Here is a 26,978-nt window from a genome sequence, read left to right as displayed (position 1 = left end):
TGAACGATCAGCGGACAAACTATCGACGAAGCTAAATAAATAAACTAATACAATTAATTGATCATTTGACTTTGAGCAATTATATTGTGGAAACCAAGCCAATTACAGCACAACAAATACCACATATCGAACAAACAACTATCTGACTATGGTAAGTAAAACTTCCAGCTATTGTAAAAGTGTTTTTTTTTTAATATTTTAAACAAATTTGTCACTTGGTACTTTTTGGCCCATAGGCGGAGTGAGATGGGACAGCCAGTTGACAAACACATTCAAGGTCTTATTTTTATTTTAAAGGGATTTACGAAATAATAGCTACAATATTAAATCAATGCAAAAAATAAATTTCATTTTTTTACACAGATAACACTGTATATATGATATTGATCTGATATTTCAACAGAAATATTCATCAAGAATAAGTATTATTTTAATTTATTTCTTGTAAAATGGCTTTTTCATTTATTCGAAACTGTATTTATATAATATTCGATAATTATAATATAAAAATGATATCAAACTTTTAAATCTTAATGTAAGTATCTGACTTCCGCGCTGTTTTTTTAAAGAATTTCTCTAAAAAAATAATGGTAATGTAATTCTTCTTTCTTATTTTATTTTAGGGGTGCATAAATATGATGTTAACTAAAAACTTCAGTATGCGTAAAAATAAGAATAGAGGCCTAATAGACAATTAAAAATCACGCGTCATATGGTTCAGGAAAAAAACAACGAATAAAATATATTCTCGGCGAACTAAAAATATTCACCCCATGACGGTCATCCATTTAACTACTTACAATTGAGCCGTTCAGAGCACACATCGACTAACTCCAAAAATCAGAAAGTGGAGAAAAGCGATAAAGTAATGTATATTGCTTTTAAAAATTCCTGTTATAATATAAATTGAAAAATATATTTTAGAACGTATAAATACATATATAGCTTACATGTAACGGTATATAAGATTTATAACTATTAATAGTGAGAAAATAATTATTATTAAAGTTAAAGTTTTGATATGACTTGTGGAGTTAATCAAGTTTTCAACTTTTTTTAAACTTTAAACTTTTTTTTAAAATTCGGATCTTCATTGCAGTCACACTTAAATTGCATATCGTTGGGTTTGGACCTTTCTATTCTAAATTCAGCGCATTTCAAACTAATTTTCTGGACACCCTGTGATGGTTATTTTTCTGTTATTGATTTATTGTTCTAAATAAATAAAAAATAGATAAAAAATCTTAGTGAAGCATTCGGCTTAGCTACAATGGCGCTTTTTTCTTAAACGTTTTTATTATATTGTATCAACTATCTGGTAAAATTATGTCTCGATTTTTTTTCGCACGTGACTCAATAATAACAAAATCTTGAGTTAATAGATTGATAACTATTTTTACCGACCACAAATTTATTTTTAATTAAGTTAGCTCTTATTTCCGTACTTTGAACAAGTTTCAATAAACTTCAGGCAGTTTTAATATTCTTGTTTTGCCGGGTACACGAATTTTAGTAAGTTATTTTTTCAAAGTTTGTGACGTCTTTGATGTCTTTTATAAAACTAGATGAATTTTTTTCGAGACTCACAACACCCTACAGTTCTGTGTTCTTATTCGTAATTCATGAATTTGAAACCCGAAATCCTACCCAACCAGAACATATACACTACAGAATGGAGTTAATCAAAATGTCTTCTGAAATAAATGACTTATGGATTCAGTGGTCAAAAAAAATTTTTGTTTCACAGTGGCAATTTTTATTCTTTTGGAAAATTATTATAATCATAAAAAGTTATGATTATACCAAGTTCTTTCCCACTAATATCTCAGTTTTTTCAAAAAGTGGAGTTAATCGATGTGTGCACTGAGCGGCTCAATTATTTATGTGCGAGCTACTGCGAATAATAAGTAAGCCTCTATAAAATGCATGAAATGAACAATATTCGCATCAATTACTATTACAAATAAAACGTAATTAAGTTGTGACAATTTGATTTTCAGCACATTTTTAGTATGGATACAATTACTTATGAAGTAATTAATTGTTCCTAATTCACCACTTAACCTTATATATTTAGGGATACAAAACGGCAATGTTTGATAATTCATAACAGAAGTATTTTCTTTCATATTTAGTTTTTGTGGTTGTGAGTACTGTTGTTTAGTTTACGAAATCTTAATATAATTATGAAGTATACTTTAATTAATCGTAGAAAGTAAATAGAAAAGTAAATTAGGTGAAAAAAACAAGTTTGCAATAGATAAATTAAATAAGTAGTTATTGTACCTGAAAATATTCTAATGAATATTTCTAACAAAATATCAGATCGAGGTTATATGCAGAATAAATGTACCAATGACATTTATATTTTGCATCGGTTAAATAATGTAAGTATCATTTCGTAAAATTCCTTTGAAATTATGACCCCCTAGTCGCCTATTTTACCCCGTTTATGGTTTCAAACAAGTGTTTGAAAAACAGCAAAAAAACATTTCTGCAATGCAGAATTAGCTGGGAGTTTTACTGAACATAATAAGATTGTTGTTTGTTTGATATGTGTTATTTGTTGTGATATAATTACTTTGGATTTCACAATATAATTGCTCAAAGTTCAATCGGTTTTGTTTACTACTCATTTTCGTTTAACTACTAGATTTGTTTTACATCTTGTATCCTATATAAGAATGTAAAAGAACGTAGAAGCAAAATTAAGATTTTGATAAATTAGAATTTTACAAATGTAACATATATAGATACCATATTTTATTAGTTTGTATTGTCAAAATCAAACGCAGTAATTGTACGTAAAAACTATACAATAATATTAATGAGTTCAAGTATTTTATGCGAACGTAGTTAAATGTGAGAACACACCACATCAAAATATGCAACATACACAAAAATATATACATAAGCGTGTACACAAAGGACATTTAAGCAATTAATAATTTATGTAATATGGAAGGTATTTATGCATAACACTAGTATTGAACATTCTCTATACGTGTTTCACACAAACACGTTAAGGTGCAAAGCGGACGTAGCACTGTAACTTACACGCGTATTTAAAATAGTGCGGAACCGATGGGCAAATTCATTATCCAGATAAATACACCAATTTCTAATAAAATTATTAAACTCAAATTTTAATTATTTTTTTATTATTAAACTATTAAAATTGACATACGAGTGTTTCGAGATACGAGCCGCCAAAAAAGCAATTCGTTGTTTCAACATACGAGCAAAATTCGAGATTTCAGCTTTGAACGAGTGAGAGTTTTCTAGAACAATGTCAATAGCTATGTGAAAAATTGTATCGTCAGTTGTAATCATAGATGAACAAGTATAAATTATATGGTTGTAACAATAATTTTCCTACCATAGAAATATTTTGGTTGATTTACGATAGTAAATTATTTTATAGTTAGTGATTTCAATTATATATTAATATTAATTATGTAGTAACAATTTACCCATGCGAATATGTCGGGGGTTATTTTAACGTTTGAAATTTCAACTGTACATTTCAATGTATTTATATGAAAAAAATTGTTTCGAGATACAAGCGATTCGACATACGAGCGTGATAACGTATGTCGGATACCACTGTACTTCTAGTTAAATTAATATGTTTACGCAAACCTAAATAATTTGCACGAAGAAACATAATTGTGTCTCACGATAGAGGAAATATAACTAACAAGTCAGTTTTGCAATCATAAAATTTATTATTAAACTTTCGAAATTTATAATAAAATGATTTATGGAAGCATTACAAAAATCGTAACGTATGAAAATAATAGTAAAGTGCTCCGACAATTTTGGTACATAAAAACTGCACGACTTTGATCACGAGTTGAAAATTTTGTAAAATTACGATACAATTTAGTATGATAGATGATATATCACTCAAATTGTCCACGATGCCGACCCTGGGAGACCCGACTAATCTGCGTATGTAGATGCAAGTGATATATATGCATGTATACATTTACATGTGTTACAATGTAAGTGCGCACGGCGCGTGTGCACAATCCCACCGCTAATAATGAATGATCGTACAAATAGTATTACCTACGTGGTAATATAAATATAACATGCCACGTGTTGCTGTTGGAGTAATAACAAACGCGGATATCACGCTATTGATTATATCTAATAGTTTGAAAGCAATAATATGAAAACATAGTTATTTCATGGATGATTTGGCAAGGGATCATAATCATTTCGACTACTACATATATGAAGAGATCTTAATATATAGCCCCAATTCCCAATGTAAAAATATTAGAATCATTATGATGATACAGCATTTAAGAGCTTCGAGATAAATTAACATACATGTTTGAAAATAATAACGCTTGCTAGTCATTAACTATTAGCAATAGGAAAACTGGGTACAGTTGTGTCACTTTTTTTTATCTGCCATAATTTTGTTAATTTACCAGTTCGCTGCGAGAAAAGTAAATTAAATAATAATTTGAACATTTAGAACATTAGAGTCTACGTGAAAATACTGAAATACCGTCCTTAAATGCGATGGATTTATCGTAAAAAAAAATCATACAAGAAATTGGCATAAACACCTCCCCAAGGAATTGGTATAAACACCGAAATGGTTTATAACGACTTTTATTAACACAACACAATTATTTAAATAACCCTTATAAATATTTTTTTTATTCTCTATTTTATTTATAACTGTCCAGTTAAGGACATTCAATAAATTGAAGAATTTACAATTGTCAGCCGTAAAGAGACATTGTATACTAAATGGACATATTGAGAAAACAACTCAATATATAGTTGTTTTCCCATTCGTTATAATATAAACAATATTTTATTGATAATGATATAATCCTAACTATTTACTTATAAATATTTTCGTATAAATAATGACTAATAATAAGTTAGTTCAATATTTATCAGGAAAATTGATGACTTAAATCTAGTGACGCTTTTCTTTTCAACCTAGGTCGATAGTTCTACTATTAAGAGTTTGCTAGTGAATTTGGGTGACTGATGGAGCCTGTTTCTATATTTATGTGCTGTTTTTGTTATTTCATCTTTTTTTCAACGTAGGTGTATTCGTGTCGAGATGAATTAGCCAGTTCGGGATATATTTTCTAAGACAATTTTCAAAAATTTATTCTGACATTTCTGTATTATTTCTATATTAGTCTTATGAGCACAATTGTAGTCCATAGCACCAAATTGGTTTGAATAAAGTTTTATATAAAAGTAGCTTATTGTATGAGTTTAATTTTGATTTAGTCCCTAGTCGCCTCTTTTCTATCGAGGTATATGCCGAGATATTTCACATGGTTTTCTTGAGGTACTTGAGTGTATCCTATTCTCACTGGTGAGCAGGTATCTGTTCTAAGCGTAAATGTCACATGTACTCACTTTAAACTATTAATTTCAAATCTCCAGGTTTTAATAAATTTTAATTAATTTAAATATAATATAAAAATAAATAACAAAACATAAGTTTTTAAACAAAGTTAACAAAAAATCTTAGTGAAATCTTTTTTTGTATTGAATTTTCCTTTCCCTTTCTCTATCTTAATTAATTTACTTTTTTCTTTATCTGTCTAATCTTCACCCGAAAAGGTTAAAGCCCACAACCACATGTCACAACCGTACACACATTTTTGAAAACAAATCATCGTTATGACTGATTATGAGCCAAAATCATCTACAGCAGTTCAATTAATATCAATTAAAGACGATCTTGTTATAACAAAATTTATTAATACTGTACTGCCTAATGGATAAAAACGACTAATATATTTTGTTACAAACTACTTAGCCAATCACATTATTCTTATTCAAAAATGTGAAACAGAATAACAAATCGCTTGAAATGTTTATTGCACATCCTATAAGAAAACATTTCCAACGTCAGTCGCATGTGTGCCGCAAAGAACGCAAATTGATAAAACAAAAGCATATTTTAATAACGAAAGTGCGGAAGAAGGCAGAATTGAGCACGGCATGTCAAAGACCCTATATCGCGGTAGTGCTAACGAGCCGTCGAGCCGTCGAGCCGAACCGCCCAGACACTAGTGGATATTTTTCATCGCACCGTCAAGCTTCATTTCCTCCCTCTTACATCCGGCGATGAGCTAATTGAGCCATCATTAGCATTGGAGAGGTGTGACAGAAAAGCTCCGATCTCGTTAGATTTAATTGAGGTTCATGTGACGCGTGCGACTGAACCGCGGCGTCCGCGACCAAGCCACGCCACGCCACGCCATGCCATGCCGTCCGTCCGACAGCGATTAATTCGACACATCGCCTCACCGAGAACGAGTGGACAATCGCGAGAAATGTCGATACACGCGAGACTTTTTTTTTAAATACCTGAATTAATAAACAATTTTGTAATTGTTTGTGTTTGTAATTGTTTCTGTATTCGATTATAATTTAATTAGACGCATGTATGACCAAGCCTAAAATTTACTTATTTGAAAAGAATGTAAACAATAATGCTTATTGTTAGTTGTGCATTATTTAAATCGATTATCGTGATTTCAATTATTAATCCAATAGAAATTGACAATCAAGAATTCCTAGTAGCAATCGAGGTATAAATGTTTTTATTATGAACAACCCAACCTTTAATTAAATAAAAAATTTATGTACCGCGCAAAAATCAAGTTGGCCTCGAATAGCCGTATTTCTGAACATTTTCCAAAAAATTATTTGATAAAATAGTTCCTACCGGCAGATAGTGTTACGTTACAAATTATTTAATGGCTATATTGCAATACTATTATTATGTGCTAGTTTTTGCTCTAAACAATTAGTATCCAATGATTATAACGTAGAACTGCGTGGAAACACATGGATTGGTTTAAAATCTTTACATACTCTTTTTTACTTGATGTCACGCTCTTCAAAAATTTCTTCATATATTTCAACATCAAATTTAACTACTTTGTTGACTTAGAATTTAAGAAAAAATATATATAGTTAATTTGGAATTAAATAGAATTGGATTTGTTAAGTAGGATTTAAATAAAAATTAAGTAAGAATAGAAATTACAGAATTCGAAAAGCTGAGCTGTATTAGGAGTAAGAAGAAAAAAATATCAAAACTCGCTGAGATTAAAAGAAGAATGAAAAAAAAGAGAAGTTGAATACAATTAGAAAGAATGAAGAAGACAAATTGAAGAAGAAAAATTAAGATTTAAAATGAATTTTATATAAAAAAAAATAGTATAGAATGTATATAAATAAAATATTGCGGGCGGATAAATACTCACAATCAGAATAAGCGAGACCAAATAAGAACAAACTACTGTGTGTGTATAAAATTTTATGAAAAGATAAAAATGAAAAGAAATTTTTCATGCATTGAATATGTTTGTTCACAGCGCAAAACATGTCAGAGCAGCAATTAATGCAAAGCACATATTATCAAAATAAATAAATATATTACTTAAATTATATAAAAAGACCTACCTTTTAATATCATTTTTTTATTAGATTTAATGTTCTAAACATGAAATCTGAACGAGTGTATCTAACCTTGCAGTAATAATGCATTAAGTATCTGCATATTGAATTTTTATTTCAAATGTATACCAATAAAATTTTATGACTTCTATAACTTCATAAACATTATACATTTTTGATATACGAACAAAAACGCAATAAAAAAATTCTAAATTTATTTTTAGTTATGCATGTTATATACTTGGAATAGTGAAACGAAATTACTAAACGAAGGCGATATTTGACCAACGTACAATGTAGATAAGTTTATGAGTAAAATGCTACATAAAGGTTCTTCAAAGGTAATTTACAAGTGTGTACAATTAAACCATTTCTACTTTGAAAAAATATAACATTCGGCACAACAATCTCCAAACTGGACCATAAATTTAAAATAATTAAATTAAATCTAACTTACGATTGTATGATGGAATTCATATTTTGGGCAATGTTAGGATCGTCCGAAAGCATCCATAATTCCCCGGCGCCGGTAACTGCGGAACGACCAACTTCCATATAGAAGAAAGATTCCAGAGCTCCGGTGCTGTAAATATTCAAGAAAAAAGTTACAGAAATGGGATATTAATTTCTCATAATATATGCAAGAATTCCAATTAAGAGATTAGTAACAAAGTTTAAAATTAATTTCAAACTAATCTTCAAATCTTGTCTGGCTTTATGGCTGCAATGGTAATGAATACGAATAAAACATAATTGCATATTAATGTAATGAATATATCAATATTAATAGATTGATATACTAAATAAAATAATACTACTAATTCAATTTAGAAATAATGCATTAAAAATATTCAAATATTCAAATGATATAACAATTGTTAGATTTTTTCTTAGATATCTTTTTCAATACTAAATTAAATACAATTGTTTTTTCTCTTGAGGCGAATTTCAAATTTACAAAATTAGGCAAAAAATTAGAACAATTGATGAATCTCTATAAACATCAATTGAAATGTTACTAAAAAAACTATTAAAAAGAAAAAAACAATCCTTCAATCTCTTCGGCCTTCATTCGGTGCAATATTAAGCAATTTAGCCATTTTTAAAGTGAGATAACAGTTTTCGCGTAATGGTCTGTTTAATGACGTACGCTACGAATAGAATATTGAGATCAAATATTATGGATGATTTTTAATATTATGGATGATAAATAAACCATCATCATGCATCAGTAAATTGAATAAAGCCCACAATTACAAAAACTGCTAATTTTTATTTATTTTTTTTTAAATTTTTTTTTATTTTACTTTTTTTCTGTATACTTGTACATTCATATATAAATTATAAAAAAAAATAATAAAAAAAAGATTGCCTTTTCAAATTATGGCCTAAATTAAAATGGACTGCTAGACAGGCAGTCTAAGTTTCTAATTTCCAAATCATACAATAATAACTGCATTTTAACACAGATGCTAAAATGTGTTTACTTATATGAAAAATGAATGCATTTATTGATATGCTAAACTATCATTATGATTTTTTTTATGAAAATTAAATTAGAGAGATTATAAGTATCAATAATTATTAAGTTACGTTAGAAATCCGCCTATGCAATCCTACAAAACGTTGAACAAAAATAATTACATTAAAGCAATACTTTCAGCGTGGAAATCCAGTGTGTAAAGGAGTATCATTTTTATCCAGTATGTAAATATATTAATTAATTTCACAATAAATTCAAATAAACTAACAAACCTTTTGATGTATATCAGTGGAAACTCGATGAGTTCCTCAGGTTGCGGTTGTATAGATTGGCTTGAAGCCCTATGTTGGAGCGGCGGGTGTTGATTGGTGGCAGTTTCATTGAAGGCAGCATTTGTGTTTGTGGTGGAATTGCTGTTACTACCACCTCCTATGCGAACGAGTGACAACGTGTTATCATTGAGGCATAGGTGATACCGACCCGAAATGTTTCGACTTGCTCCTAAACCTCTCTTCTTCACGATCACTTGCCAAACATGTTCTGAAAAAATACAGTAAAATATTATTTTGTTATACTTAATGTATTTTCAATAGAAAAATTTATTTAATAACTAATACTTTATCTAATAACTGAAGATTTCATACATTGAATAAATCCGTTAAACTATTAGAAGTATTTCCTGCTTTATTTTTTTTAAATTTATTTTTGAGTTACAATTATTTCTGCCATAAAATGCGATTCTATATTTTATCTTTATAACTTAGATATGACACTCAATTATATTTATTAAAACTAGTGGGGTGTATGGCATCGTGCCTTAAGGCAAATTGCTGGAACTTCCCGTACCGTAACGAAATGTTCGAGGAATACTGAATGTTTTCAAATAGATTATTATAAATATTGTAACACATTGCTTAATATTTATAAGAATTATATAAACTGAATTGCAAAGTTAAAATTATTTGATTAAAGAGTTAGAACTTTAGTTAGAATTAAAAATAAAATCTGAATTATTTTCGATATACAAAAAAAAACTAAAAAAATATATATATACAGTTTTTTTTTCCAAAATCAATTATTTTGTTAAAACAAGCTGAAAGTTCTTTGAATCATTCAAATCGGACGCTTAGTTCTTTCAAAAACTGCCATTTTTTGCACATTTAGCTATGTATCTCCGAAACCGCTCGACCTGCCTTTGCCAAAAACTAATAATCACTTCTCCCAATCATTACTAATTGAATGTTTTTTAGATCATTCAAATCGGATGCTCCGTTCACTCAAAAACTCTATTTTTATTTTATGCACAATTGCTCCGTATTTCCTTAACGACTGGACCTGCCTTTGCCAAAAACTAATCAGCTCATCTCCCTATCAATAGGAATCGAATGTTTTTTTTAACCATTGAAATCGGTTGATCCGTGCGCCCGAAAACGTGACTGGAAATTTGTATCCATATATACATACACACACACACACACACATCCATTTTTTCTGAGGTATGCCAAAATGTTCAAAAACCTTCAAAACGTCGAGAAATGTAAAAATTTTCAATTTCGATTTTCGGCCCATTACAATAACTTACCCTACGGGAAGTTAAAAATACTACTGCAGTACCAGTGTAAAGTAATCTCAAATAAAAATTAGCAAAATTAAAGAAAAATATGAAACATAATTTACAGTTTCAGTAAATCTAAAGTTCTTCTATAAATAAATTTAACTTGAAATACAAAATTGAATAACAATGATAATTTAGAAAAAATAGAATAAAATATCATAAATAAATGTAATATTAGCAATTTTGCAAAAATAAATTGCTTAAAAGGATGAATATCTAAAAATAAAACAAACATTGCTTAAAACTAACATCCTCAACTTTATTGGCCAAAAATTAGATTTTTTCCGCTGATTAGAAATTTAATAAACACAAATATAAATTTTCATTTTGCTAAGTCGAATACTTTAAATATATTACATTATCTGTTCATAAATAGACAAATTACGTTATTGAGTACCTTATTAAGTTTCTTGGCGAGATAAAAACCGGAAGAAAAAGGCGTGGTTTATCTAATTTGCTTGTTTATGGAAATTGTAAACATGGAGGAGAAGTACGGACAAAATGACATGATGTTTAGTTTTTCAATTTTATTTATTTATTTAATGATATTATAGCCACTCTCAAAGTTTTTCTCATCTTAGATTCATCGACTACTAGCAGCATATCCTTTTAACTATAAAAACATATTTATTAAGAAAAACGTGCTAACTTGTAATTACGAAAACTATTTTGTCCATATAGTACGGACAAAATGATACAAAATAGTACATGATCAGATACTATTTTGTAAGAAGACAGTTGACAAATAAGTCGTTTGGTCTACTTTGGGACATCGACACATAATACATGAGTGCATAGGAAACAAATTCATACATCGTAACTAATTTTTGCCGGGCTCAGAAAGTAAAAAGAGGTATTTGCAATAAATGCAAGGCTCTTCTCTTTATCGGTGGATTTTTTAATCTGTTCTTAGAAGTAGTTAGAGTAAAACTTAAAAGCAGACCACCTTTGATAGGTTTAAATCTACTTTTTTGTTATAAAAAATATTCCATTTTATAAAGATACAAAATAAAATTGATTATGATTATTCAGTAATTAATAAAGAATTTAATGTGCAATAATATTACTGTTTCACTGTGTTGACGTAAAATAATAAAAGTCAGTCCCATTCTCCCCTACATCTCTGAATACATGACAAATTGAAGTATTTTCTCCTAATTATATTATCATATTTCACATTACATAGAGTTATTCATGTACGCCAATCTTAAAAGTTTTGTGCTTCAAAATCAAGCAAAACGACACAGAATATAATTATTACTGTTATAACAGACGTTTCTGTAATATTGTTTAGGGGCCATTCACGTCAAATGTAAGGCGTGCAAAGTCCGCAATATCTGCGGACATATGCGCCAAGAATAAACAGCAACTCGTTCGCATTATGTTAATTCGAATGTGCACTTAGGAAAAGTTTATTTTAATTCGGTTATGAGACGTGTCGTTTTAGAGACGCGCCAGTGATTCAAATGGTCCGTAGTCGCCAGTTCATCACAGTAACCCTATCTGTCAGTTGAGTTGCGATGAATGCAATGGCTTGTATGTTCGCGTCCTCCAGAAACTCATCTGTCTACCTGCCAGATAATCTACTTTCTGAATCCATTTAGCTCATAAAATTGAAATTTATTGAATCATGAAAACAATTTACCCTAACAGTTTTCCTAAAAAATACATTTAAATACAGTACTTTCTTTTGTGACAGTCGCTTTTTCACTAAACAATGAAGGTGTGAAAGCTCTATTCGCCAATTAAAAATCCACAAAGCCTGTGATTAAATTTTATTGAAATTTCAAAAGATATTATATTGCCCAATTAATAAATATTATACTCAAAGTATGCATAAAAAAGTAATAACGCCGGGCTCAGAACTGGAAAAAATGGACCTGCTTTTAGAATTAGTTAGGGTAGAAGTTAAAAGCCAATCACCACATTCGACTGATTTCAATTTTTTCTTAGCCTCGAATGAACTACTCTGTAGTACCTGGCAGATAATACTATGTCATTTTGTCATTTGTATAAGCATGTTATTTTGTCCTATTCTAGCAAACACTTTATTATTGCAATAAAATTGATTAACATCACTAGTGCTGGAATTAGTTAATTGAAAGTCCAATAGAAATAATTACAAATAACAATAAATAAGTCCCCAAAAACATAAGTAAATCACCCTCAAATTAAATTTTTGAGCAATACATTTTTGAACGTTTGATGCGAGAAGACTGTGACAATGACGCTCAACATCTGACAAGATTGTGAATATGAAATTCTTAACGTCATTTTATCTTTATTTCCCTTACTAGAAAAATTTTTCCTATATAAAAATATGTTTATTTAGCCAAGTAATATATATTTGCGTTCTTGTAAACACAACTCACTGACATGAACTGAAAGGTTGTCGACCGCTGATTTGGCGTATTCCTGACGTAGAGATTCAAATATCATTGAGTCATATAGGAGACAATCCACGAGAGAAACTTGTACAAGAAGTAGGTATCGAGTGACGTGTTCGGTAATGTACAGTGAAATATATACAACAAGGATCTATTTTCAAATGACGTGGGCGAGGCCCTCGAAGGAAAATTCATTGCGGTTTGCTGAAGAGGAAATTCGACAAACGATTGTAAACGCCTATATAATATAATGGAACTAGTGGTACATAGCACTGCGCCATGAGGTAAACTGTTGGACTTGTAACTTCCAGATTTATGAGCAAGTATTGGATAAACAAAAAAATTAAACGAATTTAAATATAAATTTTAAACAAAACAGTAAAGTTTGATATGTATATAAAATGTTTGCTATTTTTTAAATATTTGAAAACATAAAAATAAAAAAAAATTTTTTTCGTTTGTCACGGAATCCTTAGTTAAAAATTCTACAAAACAATAATTTATTTTTCAATTTCCCAATAAAATTCTAAAATTCCACAAGTTATGTTAAAAAGTTTGTTTTTGTTAGAGTTGATCTTAACTTAAATCTTTAACATGATCTTGAATCTTACAAGTTTTTTTTTGTTTATGCTCATATGTTACGGAAGCCAGAACTCTATGTATCATAAATACTGCATTTTCACACTTATTCCTATTAGACCATCCATTCGGTTCAGCCGTTCTCGCCAAATTGAATAAGTCAATCACACACATATTACATACACAAGTACTTAACATAAATAAATGAATGATCTTTTTTCTAAGATAAATAAATAAATGATCAGTAGTTCTTGAAGCGCAAATTAAAAAAAAACATTTTAGATTTTTTTCGAGATCACACTACGGAAAGTAGATAATAATAGCGAAGATTTTCAGTTCCACGACTATTATACACTTGATTATAAACGCTAATATTAAAATTCTGATTAATTTATCAAGATATGGTACAAGAATTTCTGCACCCGTGTTAGGTTTCACTCTCTTCAGCACACACAAATAATGAAGGGCAGATGGCGTAATATCAAAATGTTTAGGATAAACGTTAATCGTATAGTAAATACATGATTTTATGCGGCAATTTATTCTGTAAATTAAGTAAATTTAGTAAAGACGTTACCATTTCGTTCGTCAGAAAATTGTTTGGTAGTAATTCTGATCGGCTAAATCCATTGATTGGGCTATGAACTCACAGTAAACTAATAACATTTTTTTCTTATGTGTAATCAAATATTTATTTAAAAAAATTCTTTTTCTTCAAAACTGAATCCTTCTTCTAATTATAAGGTATTAATGAAATTATACAATACTTTCCTGCCCCACTAGATGTTCATGTTACAGAGCTAAAAAAATAAATTTTATTGAACCGAAAAATAAGAATAAAATAAAAAAAAATTATGCAGTAAGGGAGACTGCGTGCGGTTGTGCAAGGGTACGGTAGTGGCAGCCTGACAGTCGTCATAACAGATAAACTATACTCATTTTGTAATAGGGTCCAAAGGGAGAAAGATGAAGTATATTTGTTCAAACAAATTTCCATTACTACATTGAGTCAGCGCCCAACATCAAACGATCTACTATATACTGGTGTGTGATTGTCTACTATAACCTATAGATTTAAACAAGATATTTGAAAAAAAAAAAGAACTAGATCTGGAGCAAAAACTACATCAGGTATATATAATTGATACCATCTAACTTTAACAGAACTAGACGTTAGTTGGAAAATAGATAGATAATGGAATTAATTGAGAAGTTTAATTAGATAAATATTTGAAAATTAGTGGCAAAAATATATGCCTGATAGTGCAGTGGCAATCCACATGTTTGATTTAAATAGTATATCGAGCAGCATCAGAGCTTCCCATTTGCTTTACAACCCCGCACCTTTGGCTTCCCTTTGAACATTGCAAGATTTTGAATCATATCATGTGTAAAATAATTATTTTGATGCTTATAACAGCGTTAAAACTCTTGGAAGGATGGAAGACTAAAGAGCCGACCCGTGATTGATTATGGCTGCAAGACAACACATTAAACAGCATCTCTTACGTCAGCGAAAAAGCAGCTGCGTCAGCATGATCAACGCGTACTGAATGTGACAAATGCACTCTCATGTTATCACCGCGCCACAATCGATGCATGCATGCATTACGCGGTAAATGTCACATTTCAAAAGCTCGTTATGTCGTTGTTTTGCTAGCACGCTTATTTTTTAAATGATTTTTTTCCATTGTAAAAATAGATTTTTCGTCATCTTAAAAATATATAAAAAACTATAATAAGAACTCGCGTTTTGTTGATTTAACATTTGTTTGATTACTCAATTTTTTAGACGCATTACTTATAATTAGTGATATATTTACATATCCCATTTATTTCAAGATCACAAAATTACTATATATATAGTATATATTTTCACATATATACAGATGTATGATAGATGTATTTCTCTATAGCTTTTCAGATGAAATGGACCGTGAATTTCGATCACTTTCAATCACAATTAACGCGCACAGATTCCCACACGACAGACAGCAAACACTTTCTTAGCAATCAGTAAAATTTGTATCTATAAGAAAACCTTTTTCTATAAAATTGTTATTAATAATAGAAATTTAATTATTATTATTTAGTAACCGCAGGATGTAGGGTAGAGTGTTGCTTAAAGGTCCACCACCGATATCTCAAAAACAAATAAAGTTAAGAATTTTTTAACAACAATATTTGAAAGAAGCGGAAAAAAGTCAATGTTTAAAAATCCATTACAAAAGTATTATCTTTCGTTGTTAGTTTTTTTTATCATTATGAGCACTGTTGTTTATTTTACGAGATCTTATATACTTTTTAAGTACACGATATTTAGTTGTTTTATAATATATATTATTAGTTGTTCTTTTTATTGTTAATTTTAAGTTAGATTCAACAGTTTTTTTATATATCCTCTATAACAGCTTACACGAGAGTAGGGTAAAAACGACCAACTGAACCTTTACCCTGGCAAAAAGTAAACAATAAAAAATAGTAAATAAAAAAGTAAATTAAGTTAGAAAAGCAATTGTACAAGAGATAAATTAACTAAATAGTTAATCCAACTCTGCTGATGAATATTTCTGTCGAAATATCAGATCATTGTTATATGGGTGTAATCTTTGCATTAGTTGAATAATGTAGCTATTATTTCGTAAAATCCCTTTAAAATTAAAAATAAAGCATTGGACCTGTTTGCCCTTGGTCGTCACTCCCATGGGGTAAAAAAAAGGACCAGATGATTTAAAAAAAAAAACAGCAAAAAATGCATGTTTACAATGATGAATTAGCCGGGAGATTTACTGAACATAGTCACATAGTTTGATATGTGTTATTTGTTGTGATATAAAAATCAAATATAATTGCTCAAAGTTAAATTCAACCTTTGTGCTCCTGCCCTATCCTGTAATTATTTCCTGCCCTATATTGAAGATACAAATTAATATTAAAAAACTGGACCACATTCAAACGCACGTTTACATTAATAGTTAATTATTTAAATGAGGTTAAAGTTGCTGATTACAGCTTAAATAATCTGGAGCATTTAGACTCATTGGAAGTATTCTCATGAAAGGTGAACAAAAATATATTTAGGGTAGTATTTCATTGAAATATATGAAAAAAAATGGAAATAGGATTGTAATAAATATTTTGTTTCAACAACACAAACACCTTTGTCTGACAAGTTGAAAACAAACAAAAATGTAAGTCATTGAAATTTTAAATGCACACCTTTTTTCAGTACTATTCTTTATAGAAACGCATATAATCTTATGAAAAAGTTACCTTTGATACTAATTTAGTTAAAACTAACACATCACCCACAAGAAACAGGCAAGTATTCAATTCACAAATGAGACATCTCATCTTATTCCTTTAAAAACCTCGGCATGATATACTTTTCATTCGATTCGTTCGTACGCATTGAATTTTCCATAGAGCCATGCTAATTGATGAAATATTATATAATATGTCAGGAGATCTGTTTACAATGCGTGGACTTATGTGATTAACGTGCTCTTCGCTTGGAACAAATGTGTAATGGAATATTACCGAGCCGGAACGGACACATGAAAATATTGTTTGGACAATAAATTAAGTCCATAGCTGATATGCAGGAGGGGGTGAGATTAAAACAAAAAACAAGAAAACAACCCGAAAACGAACGGCGCAAATAGATTCTCTCAGAAATCTGAAATTATCTGACTTAAACTCCTTCACTGAGGGTTGTGGAATGAACAAATGCCTTATGAATAACTTTATTCTGTGAAAATAAAATGGCCTGCTGACCTGAACAAGTGATCACTGTCTGACTTTCTTCACTTAGGATTAAATCAATGAAGGGATCCTAACGTACTTATTTAACGTATCTTTATTATTATTGTTTATTTTAATTACTTTATTTAATTTTTATTTTGTGTATTGACGTTCACACATTAGCTTATAGGATTTGTATTCTGATTGCTAATTATAAATAAAATATAAAATATAAAATAATTATATAAAAATAAAAGTAAAAAGTAAAGTAATTCAGTGAAAATAATTGACACAAATATTTGCCTGTGAAGTAAATAATAAATCTAAAGATATACGAAGGTGAGGTAAAATATTGAGCTCTATATACAATCTATTAAGTTTCAAATAAGAGAGGGCAGGATCCAATTTGACTTATATTGCAATTATATTGTAAAAATCAAACCAATTATATCACAACAAATAACACATATCAAACAAACATCTATCTTACGATGTTCAGTAAAACTCCCAGCTTAAATTAATTATTGTAGAAATATTTTTTTTGCTGTTTTTCAAAAAATTGGCAGGGGATAAACATACTCCATGTTTTATTTTTAATTTGAAAGGGATTTTTCAAAATAATAGCTACATTATTCAACCATACAGAGATAGCACTGCATATATCCCTGATCTGGTATTTCGTCAGAAATATTCATAAACAGTGTTAGAATAACTATTTATTTAATTTATCTCTTGTAAAATTGCTTGTTTAACTCAATTTACTCTTTTTTTACTATTTTGTAATGCTTGCCATAGTGTATATTCAGTTGGTCCTTTTTACCTCACACACGTGTAAGCTTTCAAAGAGGTTATGTAAAAAACTGACTTAAAACTGAATCTAAATTTTTAACAATACGAAAGTTCAAAGATAGTTGTTTTTCTCAACTTTACTTGTTTTTGAGATATCAGTGGTGGACCTTTTTACCCGCGGAAATTTGAGCCCCGTCCTACCGCATGTTGATTTATATGATTTTTGATAATTAAGCAGAATATTTCTTTCTTTTTGTTTAAGAAACATTGTAAGGATTGGTGCACCATAATATCTATCAAAAAATATTATTTTAAATCATTTCTAGTACTTTTGTTTTTCTCAACTTTACTTGTTTTTGAGATACCAGTGGTGGACCTTTTTACCCAAGGAAATTTGAGCTATAATATATTATTTTAAATCATTTCTAGTATTTTTGAACGCTTAGATAGTAGCTTCTATTTATTCATAAATAGTTCAAAAATGACTATGACAAAAAAGAGCAATGGTAGTATTAAGAAAAATAATTAACATTAGATTTTGTAACATACTATAAACTATAAAATTCTTACTCTTGTCATGCATATTGACGCTACAATAAGAATAATTAAAATTAATTGAATACTAATTAAGTATGCACTTTCACTGACATAAAATATCAATCAACGAAAACCTAAAATACCAAAGTCTGCATTTTTATACGAAGAAGTTATTAGCATAAACAAAATATTATAATAAATATGATTATTCTCTTATTATTAGATCTGTAATAACATCATGTCGTCGAGGCCTTTGATAGCACTTCATACAAGTTAAGTTAGGTACTCCAGTACTATTTCTAGTATTATAATAACCAGCACAATAGCTTATAGAATTTTTTATAGAACTTATTTTCTGATTGCTTTTTAATTGTTAGAGAAAAAAAGTTACGTATTGGATAAATAACGTGACCTTCAATGCAAAAGTTTATGTATCACAAAATCTGTGTGTTTACTTCAAATGTGCAAATAGCTCGGTTATACAATAATGTAATATATGTGCAAAGTCGCGTACTCTACAATACGAGACAATTTAAACAGAATAACGGGCATTGTTTTCAGAAAAGCTTCTACTGCATCCATAGGTATGTGGAGAATACGGGATTTGCGATATTAATCCTTCCTGAGAACATACGCTTGCTTTAAAATGGTAAGCTATTAAAATGGAGTTTCTGAAAAAATGATTAAATCGACAATAAAATTTCATTACAGTACCCACAAACAGATTATTCACTTTATAAAGAAAAACAATCATAAAAAACAAATAATGTACAAATTTAATAAAAAATTGCTCGAGTGTTTCCTATTTTTCTTCTACATATATTAATAACTTCAACATAAATATATTTTTCTGTATGAAGCAGAATATTGAAGCACAAATACAAAATGTTCAATAAAGCTTATGTATTTTTAATATAATTCCTTATAAAATTCAAGAGATATAATAATACTTGTTTAAAATAAATCAGTTTTTGAAGCAGCTATAATTGCAATTACCAAGATTGAATAGGTTGTTCCTTATTATTAGATCAAATACAACTGCTACTCAAAACAGATACTTAATAAAATATACTTTACTATACTGTTTATAACACAAATAATAATATTAAGTGTTCCTCTCCATCGGCAGAACTATTACCAAATAATAATGGTATTATAAATTTTAATAAAACGTTTACGTTAGCAAATAAATCATTTTCCAACATAGATTTTAATTATGTAAAAGAAATATGCAAAAAATAATTAGATTAATGGGAAGCATAATAATTCGAAAATTCGCAAATATTTATAAACTTCAATGCTTATGTATATATCAAATAGTGATTTTAATTATTATATTAATTTGATCAATATCAATGTAATGACAAAAGTGAACAACAATGTTTGTGATTATATTCTAAAGATCGAGTTTTCTGCTGACAACAGAGTAACATACTATATATATATAATATAATCATCTTCAGGACGGAAAGAACAACAAAATAAAAAATCAAATAAAGTATATACGAGCAGATGAAGCGAGCTTGACGTACATATATCTAAAAGCTCCAATGTCTTTTACCTTATTGTTAGTATTACATTAATGCAACTCTATGTTTCGTCACACCTACATTAGATTCTTTCATCTGACGTGAGCTGTTTTGAAAACTAAAATATTTTCCTGCAAACTCGATATTTCCTTCGTACAAGATATTTTCTTTCCTCGAAGATTGAATTGCTGCTCACAAAAATATCAACTGCTCGATTTTCTTGTTTATGTGCTAGCAAAGGTACTTTTCTATCATGGAACTGGAACTTTGATGCACTCGAAACTGCTTATGTTTTATTTTACAATAATGGTTATTTTTATTTCTTTTGCGTATTTTCTGATAAATTTTCTCTGAGCACATCATTTTCATTTCTTTCTTCCTTGGAAAATATGATACTAGAATTTCAAGTCCTACTCATATTATAAAAACAATGTAGACGATCAATTTACAAAAGTGTATATGAGAAGGCTACAAATCCTGCTGGTACATATAAAACAACTTCAACTGAGAATATATAGAATTCAAATGCATTTTGACGTTATTAGGTTATTGCATATTCTTTTAATTGGTTCGAAATATATGTAGTGCCCATGACTACTAAACTATAAAATGCAATATTAATATTACTAATGAATATTGCATATTCATTAGTACTGAATTATAGAACTATGCAGAGTATTTTGAAAATTTTTGTGCAAAGTCTTCAAAATTGATTAAATTAAATTGAATTGATGAAATATTACGAGAATTTTAAATGTTTTCAAATAGACTATTCTAAATAATTAGTAACTTTCATTATTCGTATTTTGTAGACAAAAGCTGTTGTAGCTTATAAATTGAACTCATATTTCTCACAATTCAGTCAAGTATACAAGTGAGCTTTTGTAATTCTAGCTAAAATTATGATTATTAAATCCCAATAATTTTCAATGTTTGATTTTTTTTAAATTTTACACGAACAACACAAACATTCAAATCGGAAGCTCACTTATCTCAAAACTGTAATTTTAGCACTTTGCTCCCTACCTCCCAAACGGCTGGACCTGTTTTTACCAGAAACTAACCAGCACATCTATCCGTCAATACGATTCGAACATCTTTTGAATCATTCAAATCGGTTGATCCGTTCTTTTAAAAACGGTCATTTTTTGCACTTTTTGCCAAAGATTTCCAAAGCCACAATATCCGTCCTTTCAAAAACTAATCAGCACGTCTCCCCATCAGTAAGGAATGGAACAAGAGTGACACTGACACTGATAAAACAATAAGAGACAAATTAATAACCATATGTTATTTGATAACTGAGGCACGATTGAATAAGAAAGCCGTAGCCTTTGTGCGATGTGCGTGCCCGAAAACAACGTAAGGAAACGACTCCTTGTTGATTAACGACTCCGATCAATCAAAGTCATATCAATCATCGTATCGTTCATATCACCGCAACTGAAACCTGAAAACAACAGATGTGTCCTCTCGCCTCCGGTCTGGAGAACATCTGGAACAATTCAAACCTTCAACTGAGAAACTCTCAAACAAAATTAATAAAGCAATTCTGAGCAGTTATAGTATAGCCAAATCGCATGTTGAATTTGTACGCTTTACTGAAATGATTATTGGCAGTTTTTTTTGTAAGTTATTGATATTCGATAAAAATTAATATTTAAAAAAAAAATCTGTATAATCTGTATAATCAATATTTATTCTGTATCATCAAAAAGCATGAAATGGGGGAGTGGCTTGTTGTGTGAAAACAAGTTTAATTAAATTTTTCTGTGAATATTGTAATTTGTAATTACCTAAGATAGGGTAGGGCGGGACACAAGGGTTCAATTTGACTTTAAGCAATTACATTGTGAAAACCAAATCAATTATATCACAATATAATAAGTAACATATATGAAACAAACAACTATTTCACTATGCTCAGCAAAACGTCCAGCAAATTCATAATTGTAGAAATGTGTTTTTTGCTGTTTTTCAAAAATTAGCCCCATAGAAGGGAGAAAATGATTGTAAAAATCTTACGAAATAATAGCTACATTATTCAACCAATGTAAAACATAAATTTCATTGGTACATTTTTTACAGAAATTACACTGAACTGCTATTTTGTCAGAAATATTCATTAGCGGAGTTATTATAACTATTTATTTAATTTACCTGTTGTAATTTTTTTATTCTTATATCGGTGGTGGACCTTTTTACCCGCGAACCTTTAAATTCCGCTCTACACTACACTTTACGTTCTATTTATATTTTATATTTTATTTAGCATAGTAAACACAAATATAAATAGACGATATATATATATATATATATATATATATATATATATATATAGAGAGAGAGAGAGAGAGAGAGAGAGTACTGTGTAAATATGTATATAATATGTGGTGTGTAGAGATAGGAATTTGAAATCTAGAAGCCCTTCGAAGAAAACTATTAGATGACAGCCTGATTTTCGTGACCGACAAAAGCCAATAAGGATTTACAGAAGTATAGTTAAAGTAGCAAACTCGTAGAAATAAAGGGAATATTGTGTTCAGTGCCAATTTGATTGCTGTGCTACTGTAAATAACTGCAGAATGAATTATTTAGCAAGCAAAAAGGTTAAAAATACGAACGTCGCGAACAGTTTAGAACAGGGGTCGGCAAGCTTTTAACTGTGGTGTGCCAAGCCACTCTACCAATATGATTCAGGATTCAGGGTGCCGCCTTAATTCTAAACTATAGAACCAGGTTCTAGGGGAGAAGAATTATAACCAAATTTATCTTTTAAACATATTTATTAACTAGTCTAGGCATGGCATCGTGCTTTAAGGCAAATTGCTGGAACTTCCCATACCAAAAATTATTTTTTTTATAAAAGATTAACATTTTTGAAAAAAAAATTACTCTGAAAAATTAGATTTTTGAGAAACTATAAATTGTTGACAAAAATTTACTTTTTTTGAAAAAAAGACTTTTTGGAGAAAAGTGTATTTTGAAATATTTTGAAAATTCTGAACTTTTTTTCAAAGCAATCGTACTGCTTTAACTGCATAGAGACGAAATATCGAAGAGCCTAAGCGCCGCGTCGCCGTGTAACGGATAAACATTGGTACGGAACCCATAGGAATGTAAACAAAATTTATACTTATTGTTAAAATGTCTATAAAATATCCGATAATTTGATGTGCATATGTCTAATGATCATTTTTGACCGCCAGATGGCATTTTTTTTAACTTTTTTTACTACTACTATTAGATCTCTGAAACCACTAGACTTGCCTTCATGAAAATTTGAACAGTTCTTCTTCATTTTAATACAAGTAAAATGTTTTTTGAATTATTCAAATCGTACGCTCCGTTCTCTTAAAAACTGAGCTACCGTTTTTGGCACTTTTTGCTCCATATTTCCGGAACGGCTAGACCTGCTTTCGCCAAAAACAAATCAGCACGTCTTCTTATCAATACGAATCGAATGTTTTTTGAATTATTCAAATCGGTTGGTCGGCGTTCCCGAAATCGTCGACAAAAATTTGTATCCGCACACGCACACACACACATACATGCATTTTTTCTAAGGTATGCCAAAATGTTCAGAAAACTCTGAAACGTAAAGATATATGAAAATTTTCATTTTCGATTTTTTGCGATTACTATAACTTACCCTACGAGAAGTTAACAAATAACATGAAATTCTAAAATAAACTAAACAATATTAATGCGAACCTTGTCCCTGTACATTTTTGCTTAACATTACAATATCCGGAGTATAATTTGTAACACACAAGATTCTGAATGTTTAGTTGTTAAACGTCATCTTTGTGAACTCAAAATATGTTTCATGTGAGAAAAAAATTGTTCACAGAGATATGTGGAACCAAAAGTTGAAAGGAGAGCGCATTAAATTTTCTTTAAACAATTAAATATTTCCGGCAAAGTCATCCAACAATTTAATTTTCCATGGAGTCATCTTTCTGATTTTTTCGTAATTTCTTAAATTTTGTTTTCCATAATTCTGAGGATATTAGTTCGATAATTTCCATTTCAAAATCATCAACACTCATCCATTCAAAAATTGAAAAATCAAACGGTATAATTGATGGATCTATAAATCTGGTTTTATGAGGAAGGAATAAGCTTCAAAGTCTTTGCATCTGGAAAATTCATCTTTAAGTGCTTCAACGTAGGTTGAATTACATTAGCGAGCTACATTATAAATAATAAATATAAATTATAAATAATTATAATTAAACTTTTTTTTATTTAAAAATCACTTCGTCTCGATATATTTGCGATTTTCCTGATTACTTTGTAGAGTGCCATTCAGAACACCATCGCGTGCCAAGCCTGGCACGCGTGCCGTAGGTTGCCGATGCCTGGTTTAGAAGATTGCCGGGACCGTCAATTGATTAGCTTTCAGGTCACTTGAAGTTTATGTTTTCAAATATCTGTAATCTATTTATCGAGCTATATTAGATTATTTACATAAAATATTCAACACAAGATGACTCAGTTTAATCCAAAAAGCTCAACGTAACAGATGTCCAATGACATTATTTTATATAAACTCAACGAATATTCTAATTAATATTGACACTTAAATTAATTACAATAAAAAACAAATTAATTTATTCCCATTAACACCTAACAAAAAGTAAAAAAAAAAATACAAATATAGTAAGTTGCTTTAGGAACATAATCGATCTTTTTGTTCGTCGAGCCATGAATTGGTTTATCGAGAGTAGAGCGTGTCGTAGCTATTCCAAATTCTAAGTCTCTAATTATACATCGGCTAGACGTTTTCACAAGGACTATATAGAATCATCGCCCATCTTCCTTATTCAATTCGAGTTCGAGGATGGGATTGTATATTTGGTGTGAGGCGCGTGACATTCATGAGCGGCGCCTCTATTTTTAAATGATTCTTCGTGTTTCCAGGGTGTTGACACCGTACTCCAGTGCAGGCTTAAGTATTATGGCTCGCGGAACAAACGATTTATATATATATATATATATATATATATATATATACATGTGTAAGAGGGAGGAAACCGAAGACCGCGTGTATCGTATTGCCTAAGATTAACCGTGAAGAGGTATAATATAAATCCGGCACCTTCTTCACAAATGGTTCGGCACGAAGCTTTTCTTCTCGAACAGTACACTGTTAATAGAAAATTATAAAAAAATGCGTGTTCTGTACTATAATAAAAATCTAATCAACGTATCAACATTCATTTGAATTAATATATCATCATTTAAACCTTTAACACTTTTGGTACCACTTTTCATGTAATATTAAATGTGTGAATAGTTAAATATTCAATTATACAGTGTGCTACAGTTTCAGAAGTTGATTAAAATATTTCATGAACGGTTAACATTTAGGTATTCAACTTCTGTACCAAAACTTTCTGATATATACTGTACCAAATCTGAATACTACATGAACAATTTTTTTAAAGATAATATAAAAATCATACATTTAATTCAATTAAAATAGTTAACGCTTATTATATTAAAATATATGCTTATATTTTATAAATAAAAAACAATGATAATGCATATGATCATCAATTATTTAAATTAAAACAAATATAAAATGAATAAAATATAATTGATCACACTGACAACATTAATTGTGTTTAGAATAAATAAAATAATAAATAAATACATAAAAAAACAGAATTTAATTTATTATTACAATATTGCATAATAAATGAAATCTCGAGCTTTGCTGATTTACGTTGAAGTCTATCATCGCTAATAGGTCAATGAGTTGTTTGCTGCGTTCATGATAAAATAACAAATAATAGTGTTGAATTCTAACTATAAAATATTATTTGATATTAGATTTTTTATTCAATAATTTCATGCTCAAGTTATAATGACAGTTGATGCAGCTAATATACAATATTTAGAACATTTTTTGAACAACAATATTTGAAAGTGGAGGTCAAAAAATGTATAAACAGCTATTAACTTGAATCTAGCGAGTCGCTATGTTTGAAAATCCATAACAAACGTATTTTTTTGGTTGTAAGCACTGTTGTTTAGTTTACCTTAACATAATTTTTAAGCAAACATTATTAAATTGTTTTATAAGATTTATTGTTATTTGTAATTTAGATTCGACAGTTTTCTTTATTTAACCTCTTTATAACCTTACATGTAGCAAAGATGTAAACAATAAAAATTAGTAAATAAAAAAGTAAATTAAGTTAAAAAAAGCAATTTCACAAGAGATAAATTAAATTAATAGTTATTCCAAAGTTGCTGATAAATATTTCTTACGAAATACCAGATCAAGGTTATATACAGTGGTATCATTGTAAAAAATGGACTCAGAAAATTTATATTTTGCATTGGTTGAATAATGTAGCAATTATTTTGTAAAATCTCTTTAAAATTAAAAGTAACATATTGGCCCCGTGTCCTCCCTAGCTGTCGCATTTTACACTGCCTATGGGGTAAAAAGGACCAGGTGACAAATTTCTAAAAAACAGCAAAAAACCATTTCATCAATGTTGAGTTAGCTGAGTGTTTTAGCGGACATAGTCAGATAGTTGTTTTGCTTGATTTGTGTTATTTTTGTGAAATAATTGGTTTGGTTTTCATGATATAATTGATCGAAGTCAAATTGGGCCTTTGTGCCCCATTCTACTCTATGTAATATATATATACAAAATCAGATGAACATTCGAAATACAGCATAAGTAAGAAGTCAAATTGGGCCTTTGTGCCCCATTCTACTCTATGTAATATATATACAAAATCAGATGAATATTCGAAATACAGTATAAGTAAAAAATGATTTTAAATAACTATTTTAAAAAAATCCTAGTTCAATTAAAATTTATAAT

At 29.3% G+C, this 26,978-nt stretch overlaps 1 protein-coding gene across 4 annotated transcripts in view; it reads right to left on the bottom strand.

Annotated features, from left to right (window-relative positions):
- LOC113378125 (insulin receptor substrate 1-like) overlaps window positions 1-26,978 on the bottom strand; it is a 204,159-nt gene that overhangs the window by 34,450 nt on the left and 142,731 nt on the right. For all 4 annotated transcript variants that reach the window (XM_026618650.1, XM_026618648.1, XM_026618649.1 and 1 more), the window contains exons 2-3: window positions 9,220-9,487; window positions 7,922-8,047 (exon numbers count right to left, since the gene is read on the bottom strand). In XM_026618650.1, the coding sequence (XP_026474435.1) occupies window positions 7,922-8,047; window positions 9,220-9,487 (394 nt within the window). The remainder of the gene's footprint in view (window positions 1-7,921; window positions 8,048-9,219; window positions 9,488-26,978) is intronic.

Source organism: Ctenocephalides felis, unplaced genomic scaffold (genome assembly GCF_003426905.1).
Source record: "Ctenocephalides felis isolate EL2017-DRISC unplaced genomic scaffold, ASM342690v1 CF-g0.4_SCAFFOLD_01886, whole genome shotgun sequence".
Classification (NCBI taxonomy): Eukaryota; Metazoa; Arthropoda; class Insecta; order Siphonaptera; family Pulicidae; genus Ctenocephalides; species Ctenocephalides felis.
The sequence above is the reverse complement of the archived record's forward strand: the minus strand, read 5'-3'. Positions and strand labels throughout refer to the sequence as shown.